The sequence below is a fragment of the Scyliorhinus torazame genome, chromosome 1 (genome assembly GCF_047496885.1).
Source record: "Scyliorhinus torazame isolate Kashiwa2021f chromosome 1, sScyTor2.1, whole genome shotgun sequence".
NCBI classification, from domain to species: domain Eukaryota; kingdom Metazoa; phylum Chordata; class Chondrichthyes; order Carcharhiniformes; family Scyliorhinidae; genus Scyliorhinus; species Scyliorhinus torazame.
The window spans coordinates 374,970,981-374,997,959 of record NC_092707.1 but is presented as its reverse complement, the minus strand read 5'-3'; the positions used below and the strand labels follow the sequence as shown (position 1 = coordinate 374,997,959).

Here is a 26,979-nt window from a genome sequence, read left to right as displayed (position 1 = left end):
CACAGCAGATCGGGCCCGAGAATATAGGCCCCCCCCCCCAGATCACGTGCGCCCGCCAATCGGTGGCCCCCGATTGTGAGCCTGGCTGCCCTGGAGGTCCCCACCGGTGACGTCCGTGGACTGAGTCCGCAGCCGCCACACCGAGCTCCCGCCGGGTGCAACCATGACTGAACCGCACCGGCGGGAACTCGGCCAGTTGTCGGCGGAGAATAGCTGCGGGGGCCTCTTTCAATGGCCCCTGACCAGCGCCGCGTCGAACGCGCGCACCCGATTAACGGCGATTCTCCGGTCCCTGGAGAATTGCAGGATCGGTGTCGGACCCGATTGCGGGTCTGACGCCCATTCTGCGCCCCGGCACCGAGCGCGATTTCGCCGCGGAGGCTCTGAGAATCCCGCCCCACATCTTTCCGGTCAAGGACAGTAGTGGGAACTTGTGCATGGAGTCAGAAGAGATAGGAGAGGCGTTGAATGAATACTTTTCTTCAGTGTTCACCAAGGAGAGGGGCCATGTTTTTAACGATGAGAGTGTGATACAGGCGGGTAGCGCTGGAGGAGGTAGATGAAATGAAAATTGCTTACTGTCACAAGTAGGCTTCAAATGAAGTTACTGTGAAGAGCCCCTAGTCGCCACATTACGGCGCCTGTTCGGGGAGGCTGGTACGGGAATTGAACCGTGCTGCTGGCCTGCCTTGGTCTGCTTTAAAAGCCAGCTATTTAGCCCAGTGTGCTAAACCAGCCCCTAATGTTCTGAGGAAGGATGTATTAGCAATTTTGAAAAACCTTAGGGTCGACAAGTCCCCTGGGCCAGATGGGATATATCCTAGGATTCTTTGGGAGGCAAGGGATGAGATTGCAGAGCCTTTAGCTTTGATCTTTGGGTCCTCGTTATCCACGGGGATAGTGCCAGAGGACTGGAGAGTGGCGAATGTTGTTCCTCTGTTCAAGAAAGGGAATAGGAATGACCCTGGTAATTATAGGCCGGTTAGTCTTACTTCGGTGGTCGGTAAGTTAATGGAAAAGGTCCTGAAGGATAGGATTTATGAGCATTTGGAAAGATGCAACTTAATCCGGGATAGTCAACACGGATTCGTGAAGGGTAAATCTTGCCTCACAAATTTGAATTCTTTGAGGAGGTTACTACGGCCGGGTCGATTCTCCCCTACCCGGCGGGGTGCGGGGTCCCGGCGGGATGGAATGGCGTGAACCACTCTGGCGTCGGGCCGCCCCAAAGGTGCGGAGTCCGCACCTTTCGGGGCCAAGCACTCACCTTGAGGGGCTAGGCACGCGCCGGAGTGGTTGACGCGCCGCCGACCGGCAGAAAAGGCCTTTGGCGCCACGCCAGCCGGGGCCAAAAGGACCGATCGGCGCAAGTCCGCACATGCGCGGGAGCGTCAGCGGCTGCTGACGTCATCCCCACGCATGCACAGGGGTGTGTGTGTCTCTTACGCATCGGCCATGGTGAAGACTGTGGCCGAGGCGGAGGGAAAAGAGTGCCCCCACGGCACAGGCCCGCCCACGGATCAGGGGCCCCCGATCGCGGGCCATGCCACCGTGGAGGCACCCCCAGGACCCCGGAGCCCGCCCGCGCCACCTAGTCCCGCCGGGAAGAGAGGTGGTTTGATTCTCGCCGGCGGGACAGGCATTCCAGCAGCGAGACTTCGGCCCAACGTGGGCCAGAGAATCGCCGGGTGCGGTGGGCGGGGGGGGGGGGGGGGGGGGGCGGCCAGCCGACCGGCGCGGCGCGATTCCCGGCCCGCCGAATATCCAGTGCCGGCGAATTCGGCAACCGGCGGGGCGGGATTCACGATAGCCCCCTTCGATTCTCCGACCCGGCGGGGGGTCGGGGAATCCCGCCCCAGGTGTGTAGAGCAGTTGATGTCGCATACATGGATTTCAGTAAGGCGTTTGATAAGGTTCCCCATGGTCGGCTCATGAAGAAAGTAAGGAGGTGTAGGACAGAGGGAAATTTGGCCAATTGGATAAGTAACTGGCTATCACATAGAAGACAGAGAGTGGTGGTGGATGGAAAATTTTCAGGCTGGAGACCAGTTACCAGCGGTGTACCACAGGGATCAGTGCTGGGTCCTCTGCTATTTGTGATTTTTATCAATGACTTGGAGGAGGGGGCTGAAGGGTGGGTCAGTAGATTTGCTGATGACACCAAGATTGGTGGAGTAGTGAATGAGGTGGAGGGCTGTTGTAGGCTGCAAAGAGACATTGATAGGATGCAGAGCTGGGCCGAAAAATGGCAGATGGAGTTTAACCCTGATAAGTGCGAGGTGATTCATTTGCGGATTACAGGGTCAACGACAGGGTTCTGAGGAATGTGGAGGAACAGAGAGATCTTGGGGTTCATGTCCATAGATCTCTGAAGGTTGCCACTCAAGTGGACAGAGCCGTGAAGAAGGCCTATAGTGTGTTAGCGTTTATTAACAGGGGGCTTGAGTTTTAGAGCCGTGGGGTTATGCTGCAACTATACATGACCCTTATGAGACCACATATGGAGTATTGTGTACAGTTCTGGTCACCTCATGATAGGAAGGATGTGGAAGCATTGGAAAAGGTGCAAAGGAGATTTACCAGGATGCTGCCTGGTTTGGAGGATAGGTCTTATGAGGAAGGGTTGAGGGAGCTAGGGCTTTTCTCTTTGGCGTGGAGGAGGATGAGAGGCGACTTAATAGGGGTTTATAAGATGATGAGGGGGATAGATAGAGTGGATGTTCAGAGACTATTTCCTTGGGTGGATGTAGCTGTTACAAGGGGACATAACTATAAGGTTCAGGGTGGGAGATATAGGAGGGATGTCCGAGGTAGGTTCTTTACTCAGAGTGGTTAGGGTGTGGAGTGGACTGCCTGTTGTGATAGTGAAGTCGGACACTTTAGGAACTTTCAAGCAGTTATTGGATAGTCACATGGAACACACCAGAATGACAGGGAGTGGGATAGCTTGATCTTGGTTTTGAATAAGGCTCGGCACAACACCGAGGGCCAAAGGGCCTGTTCTGTACTGTTCTATGTTCTATGTTCTGTTTGTGGGAGGAAACTGGAGCACCCGAAGGAAACCCATGCAAACACAGGGAGAACTTGCAGACTCCGCACAGACAGTGAGTCAAGTCGGGAATCGAACCTGGGACCCTGGCGCCGTGAAGCAACAGTGGTAACCCACTTTGCTACCATGCTGCCCTATTGTTTACATACAAATCAATCATGCGGGGTATATAAAGAGAACATCTGTATTTATGTTTCTATTCCATTTTTTAAAAAGGAAACTTACGAATATATAACTTATGGTCTTATTTATCCTGACATTATTATGGTTGGCATATAAGAGAAATTTTGCACGGTACATCATTAAGAACAGAAGCATTCATATATTGCATCAGGTTCTTTTGCCCATTATTTGAAAAAAGAAATGAACCTGTTTATGTTAAATAGGCGGACAATTTGTTAAATTATGAATGAAGGAATTTGAAGTGAACGTTTTTATTTTCTTGACTAACATCACAATTTGCGATCAGCAAGAAGGGAATGATGATACAGTCGTATAGTTAACTTACCCTGTGATTAGAGTGCCACCTATTGAGAAATGTTGGTAAAACGTTGAATAATTTCACCAGAAGAAATGGGATAAGAAAAATAGGTGAATGTAGTGACTAATGTGGAAAATATGTTTATTTTACTTTGGAAAATAAATGGGTAATTTTGAAAATTAAGTGGTCTGGCTTTGAGAACATTGACATTTGATTTCTACAATCCTCTTTGTAATATGCAAGGAGAAAAGAAAACATTGGTGTTTTAAATATACCTTTGGGAAACCGATTCAACGTCAAATACCTTTAATCGATAAGAGTAAAGATCTCCCAGCCATGAAAAAGAGCTTTGTTTCACATAGTGTACGTGAATGTGTTAGGGTACTCTTCTCCACTGGTGATTCCTGTTGCAGATGAAATTTTGATCTTGGGCCGGCCATCAGTGAGGGGTGCGGAGAAAATACCGAGCACTTCTCATGGGATAACGAGAGATCAAGTTGTTCTGCCTCAGTTGGCATTCCCTACTGCAGCTGATCGTGTAAGATGATGGCTGAGGGCTTGGAGCAGGTCACATTCCCAGGCCCTCAGTCGGAGTATGATGTCTGATCAGAGTGCAGAGAATCTGAAGGATGTTAGCAATTACGGTTAACGTGTGGTACGGGGATAGATTTTGAAGAAAGAATTTGCACCTGTTCCAAAGTCACTTATGTCTCTGATCAAATTTTACTGTTCACCTGATGTGAAATTTGACTGACTTTATAGCAAAACAGCAAGTGCTCCTTTGCTTTAATGAACTTTTATTTTTATTAACACATAGAAGCTGCTTTTTCATTTTAATAAAAGCTATGCACTTGGCTTTGCATATACTGTACAATCTTGTGTTACAGACTCATAATCTAGACCGTAATGTGTCCCCAGAGCTCCATAATGGTCCCACACTGTGTAGTTCTGATTTTTTTCTTGAAAGACTTCTTTCTTCATGGTGTCACATTAATTGATAGGCTTTTATTTCAGCCGTTTCCTTTTTCTGTTTTGTTTCCCCTCTATTCTTCCTTCTCTCCACTTCAGCCTCTTCTGCAAACTTGGAGTGCTTGTCAGACATAGGATATCACTGTTTGGTAAGCTAAAGCATAAACGACTGAAGCATGGCAGCATATTGTTTTCTCACCGTGTACATGTTCTGATTTTGTGCTTTGGCCTTTTGCATGGCTGGTTTAGCATGTTGTTGTGTTTGGCTGGTCACTTTTTCCCTATTTCCTGCCCTTCCGGTTAATTTGATACTTCCTATAGATAGTTATGGTGCCTCCCCCCCACCCCCACCCCCCACCTGTTTTCATCACTGTCACTTTTGGTTATTGATCTTTAGCCCCCTTGCCTGCTGTGGTTCCTTAAAATCTAGAATATCTAAAGTTCATCATTTAACTATTCATACAGAAAGCATGATATTTTTTCTGTCCCATTGGTTAAAAGCTTGTGTTTGTGCTCAGTGACAACTGCTGTATGTTACAGTCTTTCAAATATTTGTGCTAATATAGATGTCAGTCGTCTGTTTCATTTGCTATACATGTTCAGCAAACGCCAAATACAACCAGCCATGCATCACACAGCAGTTCCTTTGCCTTCTAAACAGAGGCCATCCAAAATGATTAATTGTGGTTCAGGCGTATTAAAGTGATGGTCCTGTTAATCATGTTACTAGGTGAAAATGGTGACATTATAGCTGTAGGAAGACCTATTTAGAAACTTGGTGAAACATTGTAAACTGCTATTAATGCCATATCTTGGGGGTTTTCCCCACTCTTCTGTCAAGGGTATGGTGAGGGTTACGATCAAGTCAGGAGCTGTCAACACTGAAATCGAACACCTGTTTTACCCAATGACACTATGCAGCAAGATTTCACTGTTGGTAACAAAACACTAACCAATGTGTATATAGAACAAATCAAACAAAGCAAATGCGAGTGAGTTAATAGCTTTTAAATGCATGTGTTATGCAATCAGGTTTACTTCTTACTTCTTCCAAGACTCCTGTTAAAAGGTGCATCAATCTTAAAGTTATTTATTTCTGGAGGGCCCACACATAAGTATGTCAAAGTCCTCAGGAGAATTCTCCTCAGTTCCAGCTAATCTCAGAGATAAAACTTCCATTTACCATCTCTTGATTGTGGATACATCGGTCCCTTGTTCTGGTTACTTTTCTCATACTTCCAAACAAATGTACTTGTTACTTTATTTAGCCTATGTCTCTGTGGAAGACCACTTTAGATTCTTCCACTAGTTTCAAACCAGACTATCTTCCCGTTTTCTTTCCTTCACAAAATTCAAACTTAGATTAAGTCTTGTCTGCATTCCACAGAATCAACGATTAAGGTTTTTTTAAAACTCTGTTTACAGTGCAGGCCTATCTAACTGTCACTTATTTGGTTATCATCTCTCAGTGGGCTGCAAACCACACAAGGCCCAAACTGCAACTAACTCTCTCGACAAATACCCCAACCAGCTGAAACCAGAGAAGTCCCGTAAGCTTCACTTATCTCCACGACAACGTAGCCAGCTCGGCTATCCTCAAATTGACCCTTAAGTTAATTGTCTCTCATTTACAATCCCTTCTCTGATCTAATGAAGTAAATGAGTTTTACAGCTTTTCAGGGTTCGCTGAATGTTTGTAAACCAAATTAAACCAACTCCCAAAACAAAAACATCTCTCTAGACTGCCATTACAGCAAGGATTGCAGAGGAAATATGGTGGAGTAGTGGTATTGTCACTGAACTAGTAATCCAGAGACCGAGAGTAATTCTCTGGGGCCCAGGGTTTGAATTCCACCACAGCAGATGGTGAAATTTGAATTCAATAAATAACTGGAATTAAATGTCTAACGATGACCATGAAACTATCATTGCCTGTCATGAAAAAACATCTGGTTCACTAATACCTTGTAAGGAAAGAAATCGGTCATCCTTACCTGCTCTGGCCTACACGTGACTCCAGACCCACAGCAATGTTGTGGATTCTTAAATACCCTCTGAAATGGCCTAGCAAAGCAATCAGTTGAAGGGCAATTATGGATGGGCAAATGCTGGCTCAAACAGCGACGCCCACATGCAATTATTTAAAAAAAACATGTCTTGAGTTCATTAGATAAATAATTTGATCTATGGATCCGTCTCATCCTATCTGACTTCAAACATAGGTCACCGATTGAACTACTATTGCTTTTTAATCTCCAGTGTCCAGAATTTTAATTACCTCATATTTGCAACTTTAATATTCCCAGTACTAAAACTTAACCTCTAAAATATTAACATGAACTATGATCCATTAACATGAACTATGTTTGCAACCCGAGGATTTGGGGAACATCCACAATAATCCGACCCGTGTACTTCCGCTCCAGGAGCCAGATTTGCCCTTTTAAAGTACATGCACAGATTTCGGTGAAGACTCGAGGCTGAATGTAAAACGTCTATTTAAAATCCAGCTCCGGGATGCGATGAGACTCTTGAATGTCCAGTCATTGATGTCAGGCTAAGATCTGGTAATGAGACCTTTCGTAGCCTGTGCAATCTCTATACAAATGTGGGAAAATCTGAAGAATTTGGTCTGCGAGCATTCTTTCCAAAGATAATATTGACAAAGAGAATTCAGGTTTAAAAAAAAAAAGGGCAAACTGCCCTATACCTTGCATGTTCCCCTTCCAGAATGGCTGAAGCTTCTTTATGCTGTCACTAGGAGGTAACAATCCGAAGGTACAGACTTATCATTTATGGCATTTTTCAGGGACTTATTAGCCTCCATTTTGCTGCACAACAAATATTATTTATTTTCCGCGCAACACATGGCACTGCCATAGTTGACAATGGTTTTGCACTGTCTGCCAAAGCATAATCCATTTTGCCCCTCATTGTAAATCAATGTTATTTTTTTACTGCAGGGAATGATGCCACATCCATTGTAAACTGTCTTCACATATTGGGCCAGACTTTAGATGCCAGGTAAACCACTCAATCCAGTGTTGTTTAGATAAACATGCAGCAAGAATGTTCAATTGCAGCCCGTCCGCCGAACGCTTCATGGGCCCATCAAGTTAAAATTGTTTCCTGGGTCCCTTACAGCAACGGGAGTAGCTTCAGCTGGATCCTCACAGCAGACTTCAGACCACACCACATTGTTGCAGATTGTGTGAAGTAGGTGACGGACGGTTGCAAACTTCGACGTGCAGCTGGATTGTAAACCCCACCCGACCTTATTACAAGGTGTCCAGACTTGAACCTGAGCCTGGCACAGTTAAAAGTGTGTGTATGGGTGGAAAAGAAAGATAGTGTGGGAGGGATGTCATTGCTATAAGCAATCCTGTACCTGTTTTCAGTTTTATTGCTTTGTTTCCAGCAATCCACAAATGAAAGGCTGTGATAATTTCAGGCATCATGAGCATTAACATTGAATGAAAGCCCTTCAGCAAAGCAATCAAAATGGTCGAGTGCTTCTCAGTGGTCACCATCAGGTGGATTGTCTGGCACCTGTTTAAAAGTAAAATCTTATCCCGATAGTGCACTTTTTATTCGCATGATAAATATTATTTTGAATCCAGTGATGCACAAATGCTTATGGAATTGCTGCCTTGTGAAGTAAGATGCCAGACTATCAAAGAATAACATTGTCAGGAACTTACTGAATTTGTGCAACTTTCAAACTGCAGAAATTGAATTTCAGTGGTATTATTGGACAAGGTGAGACAAATTGTGATTTTGCAACTCTTCCTTTCCCCTTCCCAGAAGTTTGATCGCCTCCAATATATTTTTATTGTGATGGTAGCTGCTAATATGGCTGTGCAGCAAAATCACAATCAGAGATAGAAAAATACACAGGCCGGGATTTTGTCAGGTCAACAGGGGTCTTGCCTCTAGTTGGAGGACCAGTCAGGAACCGCCATCAGTTCTGTTGGGAAATCCCAACACATTCATGTGCCCGTCGGACACTTAGGTGGTTACCATTGGGCCTTCCCAATGACCTGGGTACCCGGTGGTGGAAGTTCCGCCTGCCGGGAGCTGCCAGCCAACCAGCTCCGCATGCCGCCAGGGCCAGCAGTGACATCTGGCAGCAATGAGCCCACCACTCTACATTTAATGTGAGGTGAGACCAGAGTGACTGCCTTGGATATCAAGGTCTCATTAGACTGAGCGTGGTATTGAGGGGACCTAACAAAGCTGCAGTCAATGGGAATTAGGGGAATATCTCTCCATTGATTGGCACCTGGCACAAAGGAAGATGGTTGTGGTGGTTAGAGATCAGTCATCTCAACTCCAGGACATCACTGCCGGATATCTTCAGGGCAATGTCCTGGCCCAACCATCTGCAGCTGCTTCATCAATAACCTTCCTTCCATCATAAGGTTAGCTGTGGGGATGTTTGCTGATGATTGCACAATGCTCAGAACCATTTGCCACTCCTCAAATGCTGAGGCAGTCCATGTCCATTGTAGCAAGACCTGGACAATATCCACACTTGGGATGACAAGTGGCAAGTAACATTTGCGCCACACAAGTGCCAGGCAATGACCATCTCCAGCAAGAGAGAATCTAACCATTACCCCTTGACATTCAATGGCATTCACTGAATCCCCCCCCACAAAATCAACATTCAGTTACCGTTGACTAAAAACTGAACTGGACTAGCCATATAAATACTGTGGCTGTAAGAGCAGGTCAGAGGCTAGGAATCTTGAGTTGAGTAACTCACCTTCTGACTCCCCACAGCCTGTCCACCACCTACAAGGCACAAGTCAGGAATGTGATGAAATACTCTCCACTTGACTGGCTGAGTACAGCTCAAAACAACACTAAAGAAGCTCAACGCCATCCAGGACAGAGCAGCTCACTTGATTGGCATCCCTTTCACAAGCATTTACTTCTTCCACCATCAACGAACAGTGGCAGTGGCATAAGATACACTGTAGGAGGTCATCAAGGCTCCTGAGGCAGCACCTTTCAAACCCACGGCCACTACCAACTCGAAGGACAAGGACAGTAGATACCCTGGAACACCACCACCTGGAAGTTCACCTCCAAGCTCCTCCCATCCTGACTTGGAAATACATTGTTGTTACTTGGGGCTGGTTTAGCACAGTGGGCTAAACAGCTGGCTTGTAATGCAGAACAATGCCAGCAGCGCGGGTTCAATTTCCATACTGACCTCCCTGAACAGGCGCCGGAATGTGGCGACTAGGGGCTTTTCACAGTAACTTCGTTGAAGCCTACTTGAGACAATAAGCGATTATTATTAATATTATTCACCGTCGCTGGGGCAAGATCCTGGAACTCCCTTCCTAACAGCACTGTTGGTGTACCTATACCACATGGACTGTAGTGGTTCAATAACTCAGCACCACCTTTTGAAGGGCAATTAATGATGGGAAAGGATTGCTGGCCGAACCAGCGAAGCCCACATCCCATGAATTAATAAATAAATTTACTTCAAGGCCCTTTAATATCCCTCAATCTAACTTCTAAAAAGGGCAGCACGGTAGCATTGTGGATAGCACAAATGCTTCACAGCTCCAGGGTCCCAGGTTCGATTCCGGCTTGGGTCACTGTGCGGAGTCTGCACATCCTCCCCGTGTGTGCGTGGGTTTCCTCCGGTTTCCTCCCACGGTCCAAAGATGTGCGGGTTAGGTGGATTGGCCATGCTAAATTGCCCATAGTGTCCAAAATTGCCCTTAGTGTAGGGTGGGGTTACTGGGTTATGGGGATGGGGTGGAGGTGTGGACCTTGGGTAGGGTGCTCTTTCCAAGAGCCGGTGCAGACTCGATGGGCCGAATGGCCTCCTTCTGCACTGTAAATTCTATGAAATGAGGCCCATGATCATTGTGGGATCCCAGACCAAATGTGAGTGATGTCGGAATGGGCGTCACTGAGTGAGGATTACTGGGGTGGGGGGGTGGTTGTTGTCGGTGAGCAGGCTTCCCCTTCCTGATGTCGGGTCTCTTGACTGGGCACAAAGTGTCTGAAAATGAGAGATTGTCAAGGTAGGACGCTGGTAAACCTGACAGGGTTAACTAGACGGCCTTCCAAGGGTGTGGGAATGCCATGTGGTCTCCGTTTAATGCCTGAGATATAACTAAATTGTGGTGAGCTCAAGGATTATAGGTGTCAATTGGTTGATTAATGAACCTAATCGTCAACCCGCTGATGGCTGGGAATCCACCCTGCGTCTGCCCCTCCGACCAAATAGGGGGGAATATTTTGCCACTCAGAGAGCTTGGACTGCTTGTTGACCACCTCTAAATGATTGTCTTGTTTTACGTAGAACGGTGATGAAGACTGGCCTGGAGTCTGTTAAACTGGCTTTACGGGCCTTCTTTGAAAATGCAGCGGAGGATTTGGAAAAAACCATTGAAAACCTTAAATTGGGTCAGTTCACTCACACGAGGATGCAGCCAAAGGGAGTGACCCAAATCATCAATTATACCACCGTGGCACTGCTGCCAGTCTTGTCGTCGTTGTTTGAACATATTGGACAGCACCAGTTTGGAGAAGATCTGATTTGTATGTTTTCATTCTTTTTAGAGCTGTTTGCCTATAGCCTCTTGATTAATCTAATCTAGCAATGATTGCCTGTGACATTTTTGGGGGAAATTTATTTGTGCCATAACATGATAAATTTGCAATGGTTCATCTATCCTTCAGTGTCGACGTCCTCTAAAAGGCCACAATGACTCATGGTACTGGAGTTTATGCTTCCTCACCAACATGTTTAAAGGCTTTGGGAGGGCACATAAAATACAGCAGGTCACCAACTTCCCTACTGCCCTCAACCTGTCTAAACTTTTAAGAGGGCTGGGAGGCATTGAGGCAGTCCGCCTGCTCCTGGGTGGGTGGGTGTGGGTGTGTGGGGGGGGGGGGGGGGGACCACCGTTGCGGGTCCCCTGAGCCAATGAGAGGCATCCCTCCCTAAAGGTCACAGTCCCCCCCCCCACCAACCCCCTTCCCATCTTTGGAGCTCCCCAGGCTCTTGATCGTTTAATTGCAGTGAAGGTATATTCCCATGAAGGGAAAGGTAAAGCAAACAAATTCAGAGCTCTCTGGATGACAAAGGAGATAGAAATTACAGATAAAGTGTGTTTATGACAGGTGTCGGGTGGATAATACAATTGAGAACCAGGTCTAATGTAGAAGATTCAGAGGGGAGTTGAAAAAGCAAATAATAGAGGCAAAGAGACTGGCAGCTAACTAAAGTTAACCCAAAAGTCTTCTGTATGGACATGTAAATAGTAAACGTGCAGTAAGAGGAGGTGTGGGGTGCGATTCGGGGCCAAAAGGTGGATTTATGCACGGAGTCAGGGAGCATAGCTAACATATTAAATAAATGCTTTGCATCTGTCTATAATAAGAAAGAAGATGCTGCCCATTCCATAGTGAAAGAGAAGGTAGTTCAGACACTTGAAGGGTTTAAAACTAATCATTCAATAGGCTGTCTGTACTTAAAGTTGATAAGACACCAGGACAAGATGGGATGCATCCAAGGATACTGAAGGAAGTGAGAGTGGAAATTGCGGAGGAACTGGTCGTATTTTATAATTTTCCTTGTATTCTTTTGGGTGGTACCAGAGGATAGGAGAATTGCAAATGTTATAATCTTGTTCAAAAAATAGTGTTGGGGAACATTTCCAACCCATAATTTTGGGAATAAAGTTAAGTCAATTGGGAAAATATGGGTTAATTAAGAAACATCAACCTGGATTTGTTGTGGACAAATTATGCTTAACTAACTTTCTTGTGTTTTTTGATGAAGTAACAGGAAAGGTTCATGAGGGTAATATTGTTGATGTGATGTACATGAACTCCCAAAAGGCATTTGATAAAGTGCCACACAACAGTCTTGCGAGTAATGTTAGAGGCCACGAAATAAAAGGGACAACAGCATCATGGTTACAAAATTGACCCAAGCGGCAGGAAGCAAAGAGTCATGGTGAACAATTGTTTTTTAAACTGGAGGAAAATTTATCGTGAAGCCCCCTAGGGACCGGTATTAGGACTCCTGCTCTTCCTGATATGTATTAATGACATGGATCTTGGTGTACAGGGCACAGCTGATGTGAAACTGTGTTGTGAACCATGAGGAGGAAAGTGTAGAATTTCAGAAAGACGTACACAAGTTGGTGGAATGGCGGACAGATGAAATTTAATGCAGAGAAGTGTGAAGTGATTCATTTTGACAGGAAAGACACGGAGAGACAACATAAAATAAAGAGTACAATTCTAAAGGGTTCCAGGAGCAGAGGGAACAGGGTGTATGTGTGTAAATCATTGAAGGCGGCAGGGCAGGTGGAGAGCATGGATAAGAAAGCAAAGGACATCCTGGGTATAGAATACACAAACAGGAAAATTAGGTTAAACCTGTGTGAGACATCGGTTTGGCCTCAACTGGAGTATTGCATTCCGTTCTGGGCACCTCGCTTTAGGAAGGATGGGAAAGCCTTCCTGAGGGTGCAGAAAAGGTTCACGAGGATGGTTCCAGGAATGAAGAACTTCAATTATGTAGAAGGATGGGAGCAATTGGGACTATTTTCCTTGGAGAAGAGAAGTTTGTGAAAAGATTTGATAAAGTTATTCAAAATCATGAGGTGTATGGGCAAGGGTAGATGAGGTGAAAGGAGAAACTGATGTCTTTGGTGAAAGGGTCGTAGACCAGAGGGCACAGGTTTAAGGTACTTGGCCAGATGAGGAAAAACATTTTCATGCAGCAATTGGTTATCATCGGGAATGCTCTGCCTGAGAGCGTGGTGGAGTCTGGGTCAATTGAGGTTTTCAAAAGGGAATTGGCTCATTATCCAAAAAGAAAAGAGGTTCTGGGCTGTGGGGGAAAGGCAGGGGAGTGGAAATAGGTGAATTGCTCATTCAGAAGGCCTGTACAGACACAAGGGGCCAAATGGCCTCCTTCTGAAATCTGTGATTTTAGTCTGGCTAAAATCATACAGAGAATACCTCTTCTCGTTCAAACTTTAATTGTCGTATTTTGAAATGCAGTATTCTCGTTAGCTGAGGGCTTTGCTCAGTCCACATTGAGGTCACTCCAGTTTAATTTAATGTGTTTAACAAAGGCATTGACAGGTAAAAGAATATCAGTTCATGATTCCTTCAGCATATCAACAATAAATGTATCCTACTGTATAAGAGTTAACAGTAATGCTTAAAATCTGCAGTGTGCAAGAAACACAAGACAGCGACTTAATGTTAGAGGCAGATCAGTTGTTACCCTGGACCCAAACTGCAATGTCGCCAAATAGATTGATCAAACTGACTTCAACAGCTCAATTTGATGCTCAGGTTCACATCTCATCATTCAGATTGAACTGGCCACCTTCCATCCTACAGTACGGCAGTGGACAAAACAGTCCTGTCCTTTGAGTGAACTCTTCCGCTGCCTAGATCAATCTATCCATGCTCCGTTGTCTGGTTCAATAAATGCAGTCATCCATTTTTCTCAGAATTACGACAAGTGACCAATCCAACAAAATACTCAAGTGGCAAAAGCAAAATTATATTTGGATGACCCCCAACCCCCTACCCCAAGAAAGAATGGAGCCTGAGGACTATAAATCTTACGTCAGCTCGGGCACAGCTGTGAAGGGAGTGTGTTTTGCAGAGCTTCTGAATGTTGCTATTAGAGCATGAAGAATTACCAGCAGTATGAGAACAGAAACAGGATATTAGGCAGTTGCTCTTGAATATTGTAATTTTTCAGTGCTTGCACTTATCACACAGCAAGTAAGTAAAACAACTTCACTGGAAGTGTTCAAAATAAGGGACACGAAGAGTCATTTTCTGGAACATACTGCTTGTGAGGCGAAGCTCAAAGAAATGTGCTGTTAATGCAAGAGCATGCACTCTTAATTTTTTTTCCATTTAAGGAGCAAATTAGCATGGCCAATCCACCTACCCTGCATATCTTTTGTTTTGTGGGGGGGTGAGACGCACGCAAAGACGGGGAGAATGTGCAAACTCCGCACGGACAGTGACCCAGGGCCGGGATCGAAGTCGGGTCCTCGGCGCCGTGAGGCAGCAATGCTAACCACTGCTCCACCGTGCCACCTGTGCAATCTTGAAATTGATTCCCACTGCGCAAACATGGATGATGCCAGAAAAGCAGATTTTGTTCAGATAGATCTGTTCAGATTATATCTTCTAGAGCGGACCAGTTCAGCTTTAAGTCATCAACAAGGAAGATCCATAACACACTGGAGCTCTTTTCAGGAAAAACGATGACTAATTTTTTAGATATCATTTAAAAATAACATCTCCGGTTAATAGCACAAGCCCTCTCAGCTCCTGGAACATCTGCACCACGGATAAACCTGTGACCTCTTAAGAGTGGATGGAGGGTAAATATTATATCACTTGTATCACAATGAGTTGGAGAATTAACATGCTGGTGGCACTCTTCTTTTGCAGTGGATGACGTGCAGGTTTCTGGTTACAGAATATTAAGCAGCTTATATGCACTGGGTACGGGGAAAAGCATATACGTAGAAAGGTAAGCAAATAGCCAGTGGAAATGTTAAACCGTAGACAGCTTGTATCGAAGAATTACTTGTATTGTGGTAACATATGCCATTGTTTCTCAGGTGTCATCCTCAAAGACATTACCTGCAATACAGCGGATTGATACATTAAAAAACAGGATTGTCTTGAGCTTATGTGGTTCATCAGTGGCATCTCAACCATTAAAAAGTAACACAAAAAAAAGTTATAAAGAATTTAAGAATAATTTACTATCTAAAGTCTCTAAATTGTGAACAATAAAAGGAAAAAACTTTTGTGTAAAAGGAAGTAAAGAAAGACTTCCGTCCTCAACCACCAGATGTCTCAAAGCACTTTGCAGCAAATGAAGTAGATTTTGATGTGTTGTCACTGTTGTAATATAAGGAACGCAGCAGCTCATCTGCGCTCGCCAAACCGTGACAACTTGATCATGACCCGATAATCTGTTCTTTCATGATGTCGACTGTAAATATTGGCCAGGTTAGGTGGATTGGACATGCTAAATTGCCCTTAGTGTCCAAAAAGGTTAGGAAGGGTTGTTGGGTTACGGGGGTAGGGTGGAAGTGAGGGCTTAATGTGGGTTGGTGCAGAGTCGATGGGCCGAATGGCCTCCTTCTGCACTGTATGTTCTATAAGACCAGGGATAATTCTCCTGCTTCTCTTCAAAGTAGCTTGGTGGGGTTGCTGAGAGTAACCTGAGCAGACAGGTGGGCCTCGCTTTAACACACCCTCAGCTTACAGACCAGCTCCCTCAGTGCAGCACTCCCTCAGTACTGTAATGGAGGGTTGACCTTCATTTTTATGCTCAAACCCTGGAGTGGGAATTGAACCGGAACCTTGTAACCTGAAGGCGAGAGTGCTGTCACCTCAGCCATGGCTAACGACATATAGCAACTTTGACGAGGGTTTAAACTAGTATGGCACGGGGGTGGGCACGGGAGCAATAGATCAGAAGCTGAGAGCATTGAGGGAGAACTAGGGAATTGGGACAGTGTGGCTCTGAGGCAGAGCAGACAGGGAGAAGTTGCTGAACACAGCGGGTCTGGTGGCCTGAAGTGCATATGTTTTAATGCAAGAAGTATTACGGGTAAGGCAGATGAACTTAGAGCTTGGCTTAGTACTTGGAACTATGATGTTGTTACCATTACAGAGACCTGGTTGAGGGAAGGGCAGGATTGGCAGCTAAACGTTCCAGGATTTAGATGTTTCAGGCGGGATAGAGGGGGATGTAAAAGGGGAGGTGGAGTTGCGCTACTGGTTCGGAAGAATATCACAGCTGTACTGCGAGAGGACACCTCAGAGGGCAGTGAGGCTATATAGGGAGAGATCAGGAATAAGAAGGGTGCAGTCACAATGTTGGGGGTATACTACAGGCCTCCCAACAGCCAGCGGGAGATAGAGGAGCAGATAGGTAGACAGATTTTGGAAAAGAGTAAAAACAACAGGGTTGTGGTGATGGGAGACTTCAACTTCCCCAATATTGACTGGGACTCACTTAGTGCCAGTGGCTTAGACGGGGCGGAGTTTGTAAGGAGCATCCAGGAGGGCTTCTTGAAACAATATGTAGACAGTCCAACTAGGGAAGGGGCGGTACTGGACCTGGAATTGGGGAATGAGCCCGGCCAGGTGGTAGATGTTTCAGTAGGGGAGCATTTCGGTAACAGTGACCACAATTCAGTAAGTTTTAAAGTACTGGTGGACAAGGATCAGAGTGGTCCTAGGATGAATGTGCTAAATTGGGGGAAGGCTAATTATAACAATATTAGGCGGGAACTGAAGAACATAGATTGGGGGCGGATGTTTGAGGGCAAATCAACATCTGACATGTGGGAGGCTTTCAAGTGGCAGTTGAAAGGAATACAGGACCGGCATGTTCCTGTGAGGAAGAAGGATAAATACGGCAATTTTCGGGAACCTTGGATGACGAGTGATATTGTAGGCCTCGTCAAAAAGATAAAGGAGGCATTTGTCAGGGCTAAAAGGCTGGGAACAGACGAAGCCTGCGTGGAATATAAGGAAAGTAGGAAGGAACTTAAGCAAGGAGTCAGGAGGGCTAGAAGGGGTCACGAAAAGTCATTGGCAAATAGGGTTAAGGAAAATCCCAAGGCTTTTTACACGTACATAAAAAGCAAGAGGGTAGCCAGGGAAAGGGTTGGCCCACTGAAGGATAGGCAAGGGAATCTATGTGTGGAGCCAGAGGAAATGGGCGAGGTACTAAATGAATACTTTGCATCAGTATTCACCAAAGAGAAGGAATTGGTAGATGTTGAGTCTGGAGAAGGGGGTGTAGATAGCCTGGGTCACATTGTGATCCAAAAAGACGAGGTGTTGGGTGTCTTAAAAAATATTAAGGTAGATAAGTCCCCAGGGCCTGATGGGATCTACCCCAGAATACTGAAGGAGACTGGAGAGGAAATTGCTGAGGCCTTGTCAGAAATCTTTGGATCCTCGCTGTCTTCAGGGGATGTCCCGGAGGACTGGAGAATAGCCAATGTTGTTCCTCTGTTTAAGAAGGGTAGCAAGGATAATCCCGGGAACTACAGGCCGGTGAGCCTTACTTCAGTGGTAGGGAAATTACTGGAGAGAATTCTTCGAGACAGGATCTACTCCCATTTGGAAGCAAATGGACGTATTAGTGAGAGGCAGCACGGTTTTGTGAAGGGGAGGTCGTGTCTCACTAACTTGATAGAGTTTTTCGAGGAGGTCACTAAGATGATTGATGCAGGTCGGGCAGTGGATGTTGTCTATATGGACTTCAGTAAGGCCTTTGACAAGGTCCCTCATGGTAGACTAGTACAAAAGGTGAAGTCACACGGGATCAGGGGTGAGCTGGCAAGGTGGATACAGAACTGGCTAGGCCATAGAAGGCAGAGAGTAGCAATGGAAGGATGCTTTTCTCATTGGAGGGCTGTGACCAGTGGTGTTCCACAGGGATCAGTGCTGGGACCTTTGCTCTTTGTAGTATATATAAATGATTTGGAGGAAAATGTAACTGGTCTGATTAGTAAGTTTGCAGATGACACAAAGGTTGGTGGAATTGCGGATAGCGATGAGGACTGTCGGAGGATACAGCAGGATTTAGATTGTTTGGAGACTTGGGCGGAGAGATGGCAGATGGAGTTTAATCCGGACAAATGTGAGGTAATGCATTTTGGAAGGTCTAATGCAGGTAGGGAATATACAGTGAATGGTAGAACCCTCAAGAGTATTGAAAGTCAAAGAGATCTAGGAGTACAGGTCCACAGGTCATTGAAAGGGGCAACACAGGTGGAGAAGGTAGTCAAGAAGGCATACGGCATGCTTGCCTTCATTGGCCGGGGCATTGAGTACAAGAATTGGCAAGTCATGTTGCAGCTGTATAGAACCTTAGTTAGGCCACACTTGGAGTACCGTGTTCAATTCTGGTCGCCACACTACTAGAAGGATGTGAAGGCTTTAGAGAGGGTGCAGAAGAGATTTACCAGAATGTTGCCTGGTATGGAGGGCATTAGCTATGAGGAGCGGTTGAATAAACTCGGTTTGTTCTCACTGGAACGAAGGAGGTTGAGGGGAGACCTGATAGAGGTATACAAAATTATGAGGGGCATAGACAGAGTGGATAGTCAGAGGCTTTTCCCCAGGGTAGAGGGGTCAATCACTAGGGGGCATAGGTTTAAGGTGAGAGGGGCAAGGTTTAGAGTAGATGTACGAGGCAAGTTTTTTACGCAGAGGGTAGTGGGTGCCTGGAACTCGCTACCGGAGGAGGTGGTGGAAGCAGGGACGATAGTGACATTTAAGGGGCATCTTGACAAATACATGAATCGGATGGGAATAGAAGGATACGGACCCAGGAAGTGTAGAAGATTGTAGTTTAGTCGGGCAGCATGGTCGGCACGGGCTTGGAGGGCCGAAGGGCCTGTTCCTGTGCTGTACATTTCTTTGCTCTTTGTTTTGTTCTTTGGGAAGTCCCAAAGCAATTAATAGCCAATGAATTTCTGTTGGAATGTAGTCGTTGTTGTAATGCTGGAAACACACCAGTTTATTTGTGCACAAAATGCTCCTCTTGAGGTTCCCGGTCGAGCATTGCTTTTCAAATGGAATTTTAAAAAAAAGTTAACATGGCTCTCTGTGAGAGCAAGAGCCACCTCAGATATCCTGAGGTAAAAAATAAATCACTAATTTTTTTTTTTTTAACCTTGTTAAGATAGATCTCTATTCTTCTGGCCTTCAACCGTACTATTTCGCCTGAAATATCAGCCCTTGTAAAGATTGAGTTGGTTGACATGACAGTCGCTACATTCTTTAAAGAAAATTAATTGTTTCTCAAAATGCCATTAAGTGCTTTCTGAGTGTAACTGTTTCCTTTCTCTTACTTTCCATCTTAGTTTGGTTTAGTGTGAGAAGATAATGATTTCAAAACTACTTATATTAAACATATTTTTATGCCCCAAAAGCTTCACAGGGGCATCGTAAGCTGAACTTTGACACTGAGTCAAAGGACGATATATTATCATAGAATCATAGATTATCATAGAATTTACAGTGCAGAAGGAGGCCATTTGGCCCATCAAGTCTGCACCGGCTCTTGGAAAGAGCACCCTACCCAAGGTCAACACCTCCACCCTATCCCCATAACCCAGTAACCCCACCCAACACTAAGGGCAATTTTGGACACTAAGGGCAATTTATCATGGCCAATCCACCTAACCTGCACATCTTTGGACTGTGGGAGGAAACTGGAGCACCCGGAGGAAACCCATGCACACATGGGGAGGATGTGCAGACTCCACACAGACAGTGACCCAAGCTGGAATCGAACCTGGGACCCTGGAGCTGTGAAGCAATTGTGCTATCCACAATGCTACCGTGCTGCCCATATTAGGACGGGTGACCCAAAGCTTGGTTAGAGTGGTAGGTTTCAAGCAGCAAAGGAGCAGAGAAAGAGATGGATAAGGAGGGAATTCCAGAGTTATTGGCCTAATCAATACCTTTTTGCGAGCAAATTTACAACGATGCTGTTTCCTGAGTATTCTCTGTTAATTTTATTGTTGTTTGTGCAATTTTTCATCTGCAGGCAGCGGCCAGCACTGGGGGAATGTCTGGCAGCCTTTGCTGGGGCCTTTCCAGTCGCATTCCTAGAAACTGACTTGAATAAGCACAATCCATTCTCAAGTTACAACACCAAGACACCAAAGGATCGAGCCGGTACAATAACTCTCTGTGCAATTTTCGTTCTTGGCCATTCCTTCATTTGATCCTGTGCGACCTTTAAAGGCCAACAGATGCACTGATGCAATGCTCCTAAGTTCCACAATTTTGTGTGCATAATGGTAGGGTCTGGGTGCAGACAGTAACGTTTATGGAACGAATGCCATTAATGGTGTGACGTACCTTTAAGGAGCGTCTCTTAAATTGCCGCCTATCACCATATAAAGCACAAAACAGGATGCGATGTGTATTCTAATGTACCTTGCAGGTGGAACAGAGCAACAGTCTGACAGGTCAGACGTGTCTACATAGGAACTTAGGAATTTGGAGCAGAAGTAGGGAATTCAGCCTTCGAGCATGCTCCGCATTCAATAAGATCATGGCTGATCTCTTCCTGATCTTAAATCCACCTCCCACCTGTTGCCCATATGTCCTTTAGCCGTCTTTCATTGGGTTGTCGGCTACATAGCCTCCCAGTTACCATTGTCTTATCTTCCAAAAAAGCACCCACATTATTGTTTACCAATCCTTGTATGATTAAATGACCTTGGCGGTGTAATTAAATGAAGCCATTAAACTCATGTTTTGGTGCTTCCTCTATAAAGAGAATAATTGTCGCCTGCAGTTCATTTGAAATATGACAAGAGGCTGGGAAATGTTCAACTTGGCCTTTGCGCCTCTCTCTGTTCCGGCACACGGTTGTGTGCACCGTTAAAACTGTGCCTAGTTTACGGCACTAATTGTTTTTCATTCATTCTGGGGATATGGGCATCTTTGCCTGGGCACAATTTAATAATAGCCCAACCCGAATTGCGCTTAACTGCGTGGCGTGCTCTGCCATTTCAGAAGACATTTTCTTTTAAGAGTCCACCACATTGGGTCTGGAGTCACATGTAGACCAGACCAGGTAAGGTGGCAGATTTCTTTCCCAAAAGGACATTAGTGAACCAGATGGGTTTTGTGACAATCAACAATAGTCATCATTAGATTTGCGGTCCCAGATTTTTATTGAATTCAAATCTCATCATCTGCCATGGCGGGATTCGAACGCAGGTCCTCAGAACATTACCCTGGGTCTCTGGATTACTAGTTCAGTGACAATATTACTACGCCACCTCCTCCCTGGCCCCCATTGCCTCGAGAGGGTCAATTTTAACCCTAGCTGTCTAGCATAGATTGGTAGGCAGCTCAAATTAATGCCAGAATCAGATCAAGATTGTACGTTCCTTTTGACATATCACTTGATCCAGAAAAGGATACAGATGAGTTTGAGTTCAAGTCTTTTGGCCACACACTGCCAGGATGGTTTAATGCACATCTTGGCCCTCATCCATCTAGTTCTCATCTTGAGTTAAAACCAGAGCTTTAGGGTATAAATTGTTATTATTAAGCTTCTGTTGTGAACCAGGATATCTTATCATCTAATGCTGCTGTTGCTGTAAAAAGGATGCAGGTGTATGTTCAGTGTATGTTGCAAACTAATCCGTTTTCAACAAGTAACGATTAGCAGTATCTTACCAAAAGAGCATAAGAACTAGGAGCAGGAGTGGGCAATTCAGCCCCTCAATCCCGTTCCGCCATTCAATACGATCATGGCTAATCTCTCGGCTTCAACTCCACTTTTCTGCCCGTTCTCCATAACCCTTCAACCCATTGCTAATTAAAAACCTGTTCAACTCCTTAAATTTCTCAATGTCCCGGCATCCACGGCACTCGGGGGGAAGTGACTTCCACAGATTCACGACCCTTTGCGTGAAGTAATTTCACTTCATCTTTGTTTTAGTTATGCCACTCCTTATCCTAAGACTATGACCTCTCGTTTTAGGTTATCACACAAGAGGCAACATCCATTCTATGGGCTGGATTCTTCCGCCCCGCCTGTCGCAAGTACGGACAATGGAGAAGTCTGTTGACCTCGGGCGGGTTTCTCCGATCGCTGGGCGGACGTGCCGGAGAATCCCGCCCTATGTCTACTTGGTCAATACCTTTTTTCATCTTATGTACTGCAATTAGATCTCCTCTTTTTCTTCTAAACTCGAGGAAGTATAGGCCTAAATTGCTCAATCTCTCTTAATAATAAAGACCCCTCTTCTCTGGAATCAATCTAGTGAACATCCTTTGAACTGCCTATAATGCAATTACATTTCTCCTCAAATGAGGGGACCAAAGCTGTACCCAGCACTCCAGATACAGTCTCACCAATGCCTTGTACCATGAAGTAAAAACCTCACCACTATTCTTAGAATTCCCCCTATAGTCGGTAGAGTGCTGTAATTCTTAATGGTGATCCAGGGATTCCCTTGCTTTCCCTGACTCCTAGGCAGACTTAGGTGGATGCCAATCAGGTCAAACTATTATTTCAAGTTATCGCCGGTATAATCCATTTCTTACTAGGAGATTCCATCTTCTTACCACTCAGTAGCTTACACACGGGTCCGGCTTGCTAAGTAGAGTAAAGTAAACTTTCTAATAATAATAATAACCATTCTTTCAGGTTATCAATTTAAACTTAACTTTATTTTCAAGTTTAAAAAGATAAAAGCTACTTTTACAGAAAGGTAAAAAGATCTTTTCTTGTTCGGACCAGTTGTAAGACTTTCAAGTCAATCTTGTCAATCGTTTTTCTTTAACTTTTGGTCTTCTGTTCGCTTCTCTGGGTTGCTCGGTCTTCAGATGCTGCTTGTCCCATCACAGAGGGAGATTCTGATTTTCTGCTCATTTTTCAGAGTTTTACAGCAATTTGTGCAGCCTGACCTTCACAAATGGCTCCCTTCTGCTGCTTGACCCTGACAGTTGAAAGCTAGTTTCTATCGGTTAGATGCGTGGCACCTTGCAACAGCGCAGCTTCATACCACCAGCTCGCCATTACTTACTTTGAACTTTTTCACTTTGCTTGACTTGCAATAAATTTGTCTGTGTCTTCGTCAGTACCCTTTCAGATTTATTTATTTTGTAATGATTCTTTCACTCTCAACCCGGGTCATCTTTGGGTCAAGCTAATGTCATGTTCAGGCTACCCCCTTTGACTCTATCCTTACCTGGCTTGGCCATTTTCTAAAAGGTTTTAACGTCAAAATGGTGTATGTTATAGTGTAACCTTGTTACCTTGTGGGTTTCTTTATTTGTAAATCAGTTGTCTCATCTCATTACTGGTGTCAGCAAGTTTTCACGCTTAACAGTTGTCCCTTATTTTAAACCTTAGATTCTGGCTGCTCTTCTTAATTGTTCAATAAAATAATTCATTGCTTAAAGAATTGTGAAATACTGTTCCCTCTCATATAACTTCAGAATTGAAGTCGATTAAATGACTTTCTAACTTGTAAATCAGAATTAATTGTTCCTAGCTGTTTTCCTTTACGTCGGTGAAGCTGTCTGCATTTCAAACAAGCTGCTGCTTTGAACCCTTTGTGGGACTTTTCCCTTTCATTAAAAGTCTCAGACATTCTCAGTGTTACTTTCAAGTTTCAAATGTCATATTTTTCCAATTTTTCATTACAACCGTTACAGCAACACTTCCCTACTTTTATACTCTATTCCTTTAGCTCTGAAGGCCAAAATTCCATTTACCTTCCTTATTACCTGCTGTACCTGCATGCTAGTGTTTAGCGATTCATGCACAAGGACACCTAGATCCCTCTGCACCAAAGCCCTCTGAAGTTTCTTTCCATTTAGATAATAACCAGAACTATTATGGCATACAGTAGACAGAGGGTAGGTGCTTGGTTTACTCTCTAAATAGCATAAAATAAACTCATAAACGACAGGGCTGGATTTTCAGGGTTTTTGTGAATGTGCCCGAAGAGGGGAGAGCTGGCAAAATTGCAAAGAGTGTGTCAGGAGGGAACCCAGGCTGAGATTCTCCCTTTCAGGGACTAAGTCCCCACGCCGGCGGGAAAACCGGCGCCAACGACTCGGCATCAACGGGCCCCCAAGATGAGGAATTTTCCCCTGTCTCGGGGCTAGGTGGACGCCGGAGGGGCTGGCACCACTCAGCTGGCGCCGAAGGGTTTGCGCGAGTTCACGCATGCGGCGAAGGGATGGCGTGATCTCGCGCATGCACGGAACCGGCGGCGTGGTTCCGCCCATGCGCAGACCGGCCGGAGTATTTTGCCGCATGCGCGCGGGGGGGGGGGGGTTCTCTTCTCCGCGCCAGCCACGACGGAGTCTACAGGTTCCGGCGCGGAAGGAAGAAGTGCCCCCACGGAACAGGCCCGCCTGCAGTTCGGTGGGCCCCGATCGCGGGCCAGGCCACCGTTGGGCCCCCCCCTGGGGTTGGATCCCCCCGTGCCCCCCCCCGAGGACCGCCCCCGCTGACTTACCTGTCAGGTCCCGCCGTGTGGGACCATACGTAACCCACACCGGCGGGACTGACCAAAAACAGACGGCCGCTCGGCCCATCGGGGTCGGGAGAATTGCCGGGGTGGGGGGCCTCTGTCAATGGCCCCCGACCGGTGTGGCGTGAATCCCCCCCCGCACCCGAAAAATGGCGCCGGAGAATACGGAAGCCGGTGTCGGGGCGGGATTCACGCCGCCCCCCCAGGGATTCTCCGACCCGGCGGGGGGTCGGAGAATCCCACCCCCCCAATGTCTTCCTGCTGTCATGCCATATGGACAGCGGGAGGAAGGACAGCAGTTTGGACTTCTGCTGGCAGCCTAATTGAGTCACTTAACGAAAGATCAGGGAATGAATCCAAGTATATAAAATCCAGTTTACACCAGGTGTAGGGGAGAAACCAGGGGATCTGTGTCCGTGCTTTGTGGTCTTTTGTATAAATCTGAATTAAAGAAAAGACTGGCTTGAGATTCATCCTTTTCTCAATGTATAAACAGTGACTTTATTGGGGTAGGTGCTGTTGGGGGGAGGGTCATACGTTTACCTTTATGGGGGCAGAATGGGTTAGGAAAGGGGCAATGGCTGCCCCCGTGGAGCACTGCCCTAATTCCCCAAACCTTCCTGAACTCTCCCAGGGCATGCAACCACTGAGACACCCCCTTCATGCAGCCGCAACTACACTAATGGCCATCGCTTGTAGAGCAACCCGACTGGGTCGCCAGCTGATTGGGGCCAGCCATCATCATTCATTAGATTGAAGCCCCTGATTTGCCGCCGCTGGCAGGTCCTGCCACCCACTGGGGCCTCTTATGACCAGAGCAGCAGGACCTCTGCCAGCCCGAGAACATTCCGCTCATCATGCTGACTGCACATGTCACTACAGAGACATGATATTATTGTGCCTTCTAGTGGGTTGAGTGGCCTCGACTGAAATGAAGTTTTGTCGAGATTGTCGAAAAGATAGTGATGACCATCATCAAGGATATTGTTGGAATCTATTGTGTTAAGGAAATTAAGGGAACATTTCCCTAAAAGAGCCAAATCTTCTTCAAGTTATATTTCGATTTACTTATCAAAAAGTTAGGCCTCGGAATGATTAGTTGAAAAATACAAAGTATTGTTGTCTGTGGCACTTCTGATGTTTTTCCGTAGTTTTAAAATTGTTTCTTATGCCTTAGCTCTGAGGCTGCCGGCCAAAGTGGAAGATATGTGTCCCAATATTCCTTCCTTGGAAAGTTTGCTGGAGGAGATCATGGAGCTGGCAGAATCTGGGATTCGCTACACTCAGATGCCCCACGTGATGGAAGTCATTTTGCCCATGTTGTGCAGCTACATGTCCCACTGGTGGGAACACGGACCGGAGAGTAACCCCGAAAAGGCAGAGCGCTGTTGCACTGCTCTAACTTCAGAACACATGAACACCCTCCTGGGCAACATTCTGAAGATTATATCGAACAATTTGGGCATTGATGAAGGAGCCTGGATGAAAAGATTAGCAGGTATTAATGAAGGTTTAACATTGTCGGACTGAGTGGGGTCTGCTGGGGACGTGCAAATCAGGACATTGCCACCAAACACCTCAAGCCCTTTGGCACGCTTGCTGAATGGATAGAAAATGGTGGGGAGCACCTCCCAATGGAGTGTGGGGAAACTTGGGACCATGGGAAGCGGGGTTTTCCAGTCCTTCCCACCGATGGGATCATCCACCTTCACTGCTGCCTTTTCCTGGTTGGGGGGGGGGGGGCAGAAAATCCCACCCCATGTGTTTAGAGATTTAACCAAATAAATAAAAAGATGTCACAATTAAAGAGCAATTTATTCTGCAGTGACAGGATTAGTTTCGTCAACTGCGGATTTTTTTCTGCATCCCACAGGATAAAAATTTGTATTTGTTCAAGCAACCGTAGTTTATCGTAATGTGGTATTTTTTTTTCTCCACTAGTCTGATATAAGATTGATATTTGAACTGCAGTGTATAATTAATATCTCTTATCAGCTGTTCAGAATGCATCATTCACTTTGTTTACTGGGAGAAATTAGTTACTGCCAGATTTTCTAAAATGGAAATATTCCTTTTGATTGATGAAACAATTAGAGTTTGTGCAGCAAGCCAAGAATACACAAATAATTACTTCAATGGATCCTCGATTATTCCCCTGTGGCTGAGTTAACTTTACTGTTTTTACTGGAATCTGTTCCACACGCCACTATCCGATAGAGAAGAGAAGGTTTCCTCCAATCTCTCATTTCACTTGAGGCTTTTTGCTTGTGACCAGGCCTTACAGATTACTACATAATGCTTCCTGGGATGGCAGGACTGACATATAAAGAAACACTGGATCGACTGGAGTTTAGAGGAATAAGAGGAGATCTCATAGAAACATATAAAAT

The 26,979-nt window shown here is 45.6% G+C and overlaps 1 protein-coding gene across 1 annotated transcript in view; it reads left to right on the top strand.

Annotated features, from left to right (window-relative positions):
- The window catches only part of ryr2a (ryanodine receptor 2a (cardiac)), a 1,117,859-nt gene that overhangs the window by 877,980 nt on the left and 212,900 nt on the right, over window positions 1-26,979 (top strand). Inside the window, exons 61-66 of the mRNA XM_072511661.1 lie at window positions 4,599-4,648; window positions 7,463-7,523; window positions 10,834-11,072; window positions 14,979-15,060; window positions 20,122-20,252; window positions 25,767-26,087. Of these exons, the coding sequence (XP_072367762.1) occupies window positions 4,599-4,648; window positions 7,463-7,523; window positions 10,834-11,072; window positions 14,979-15,060; window positions 20,122-20,252; window positions 25,767-26,087 (884 nt within the window). The remainder of the gene's footprint in view (window positions 1-4,598; window positions 4,649-7,462; window positions 7,524-10,833; window positions 11,073-14,978; window positions 15,061-20,121; window positions 20,253-25,766; window positions 26,088-26,979) is intronic.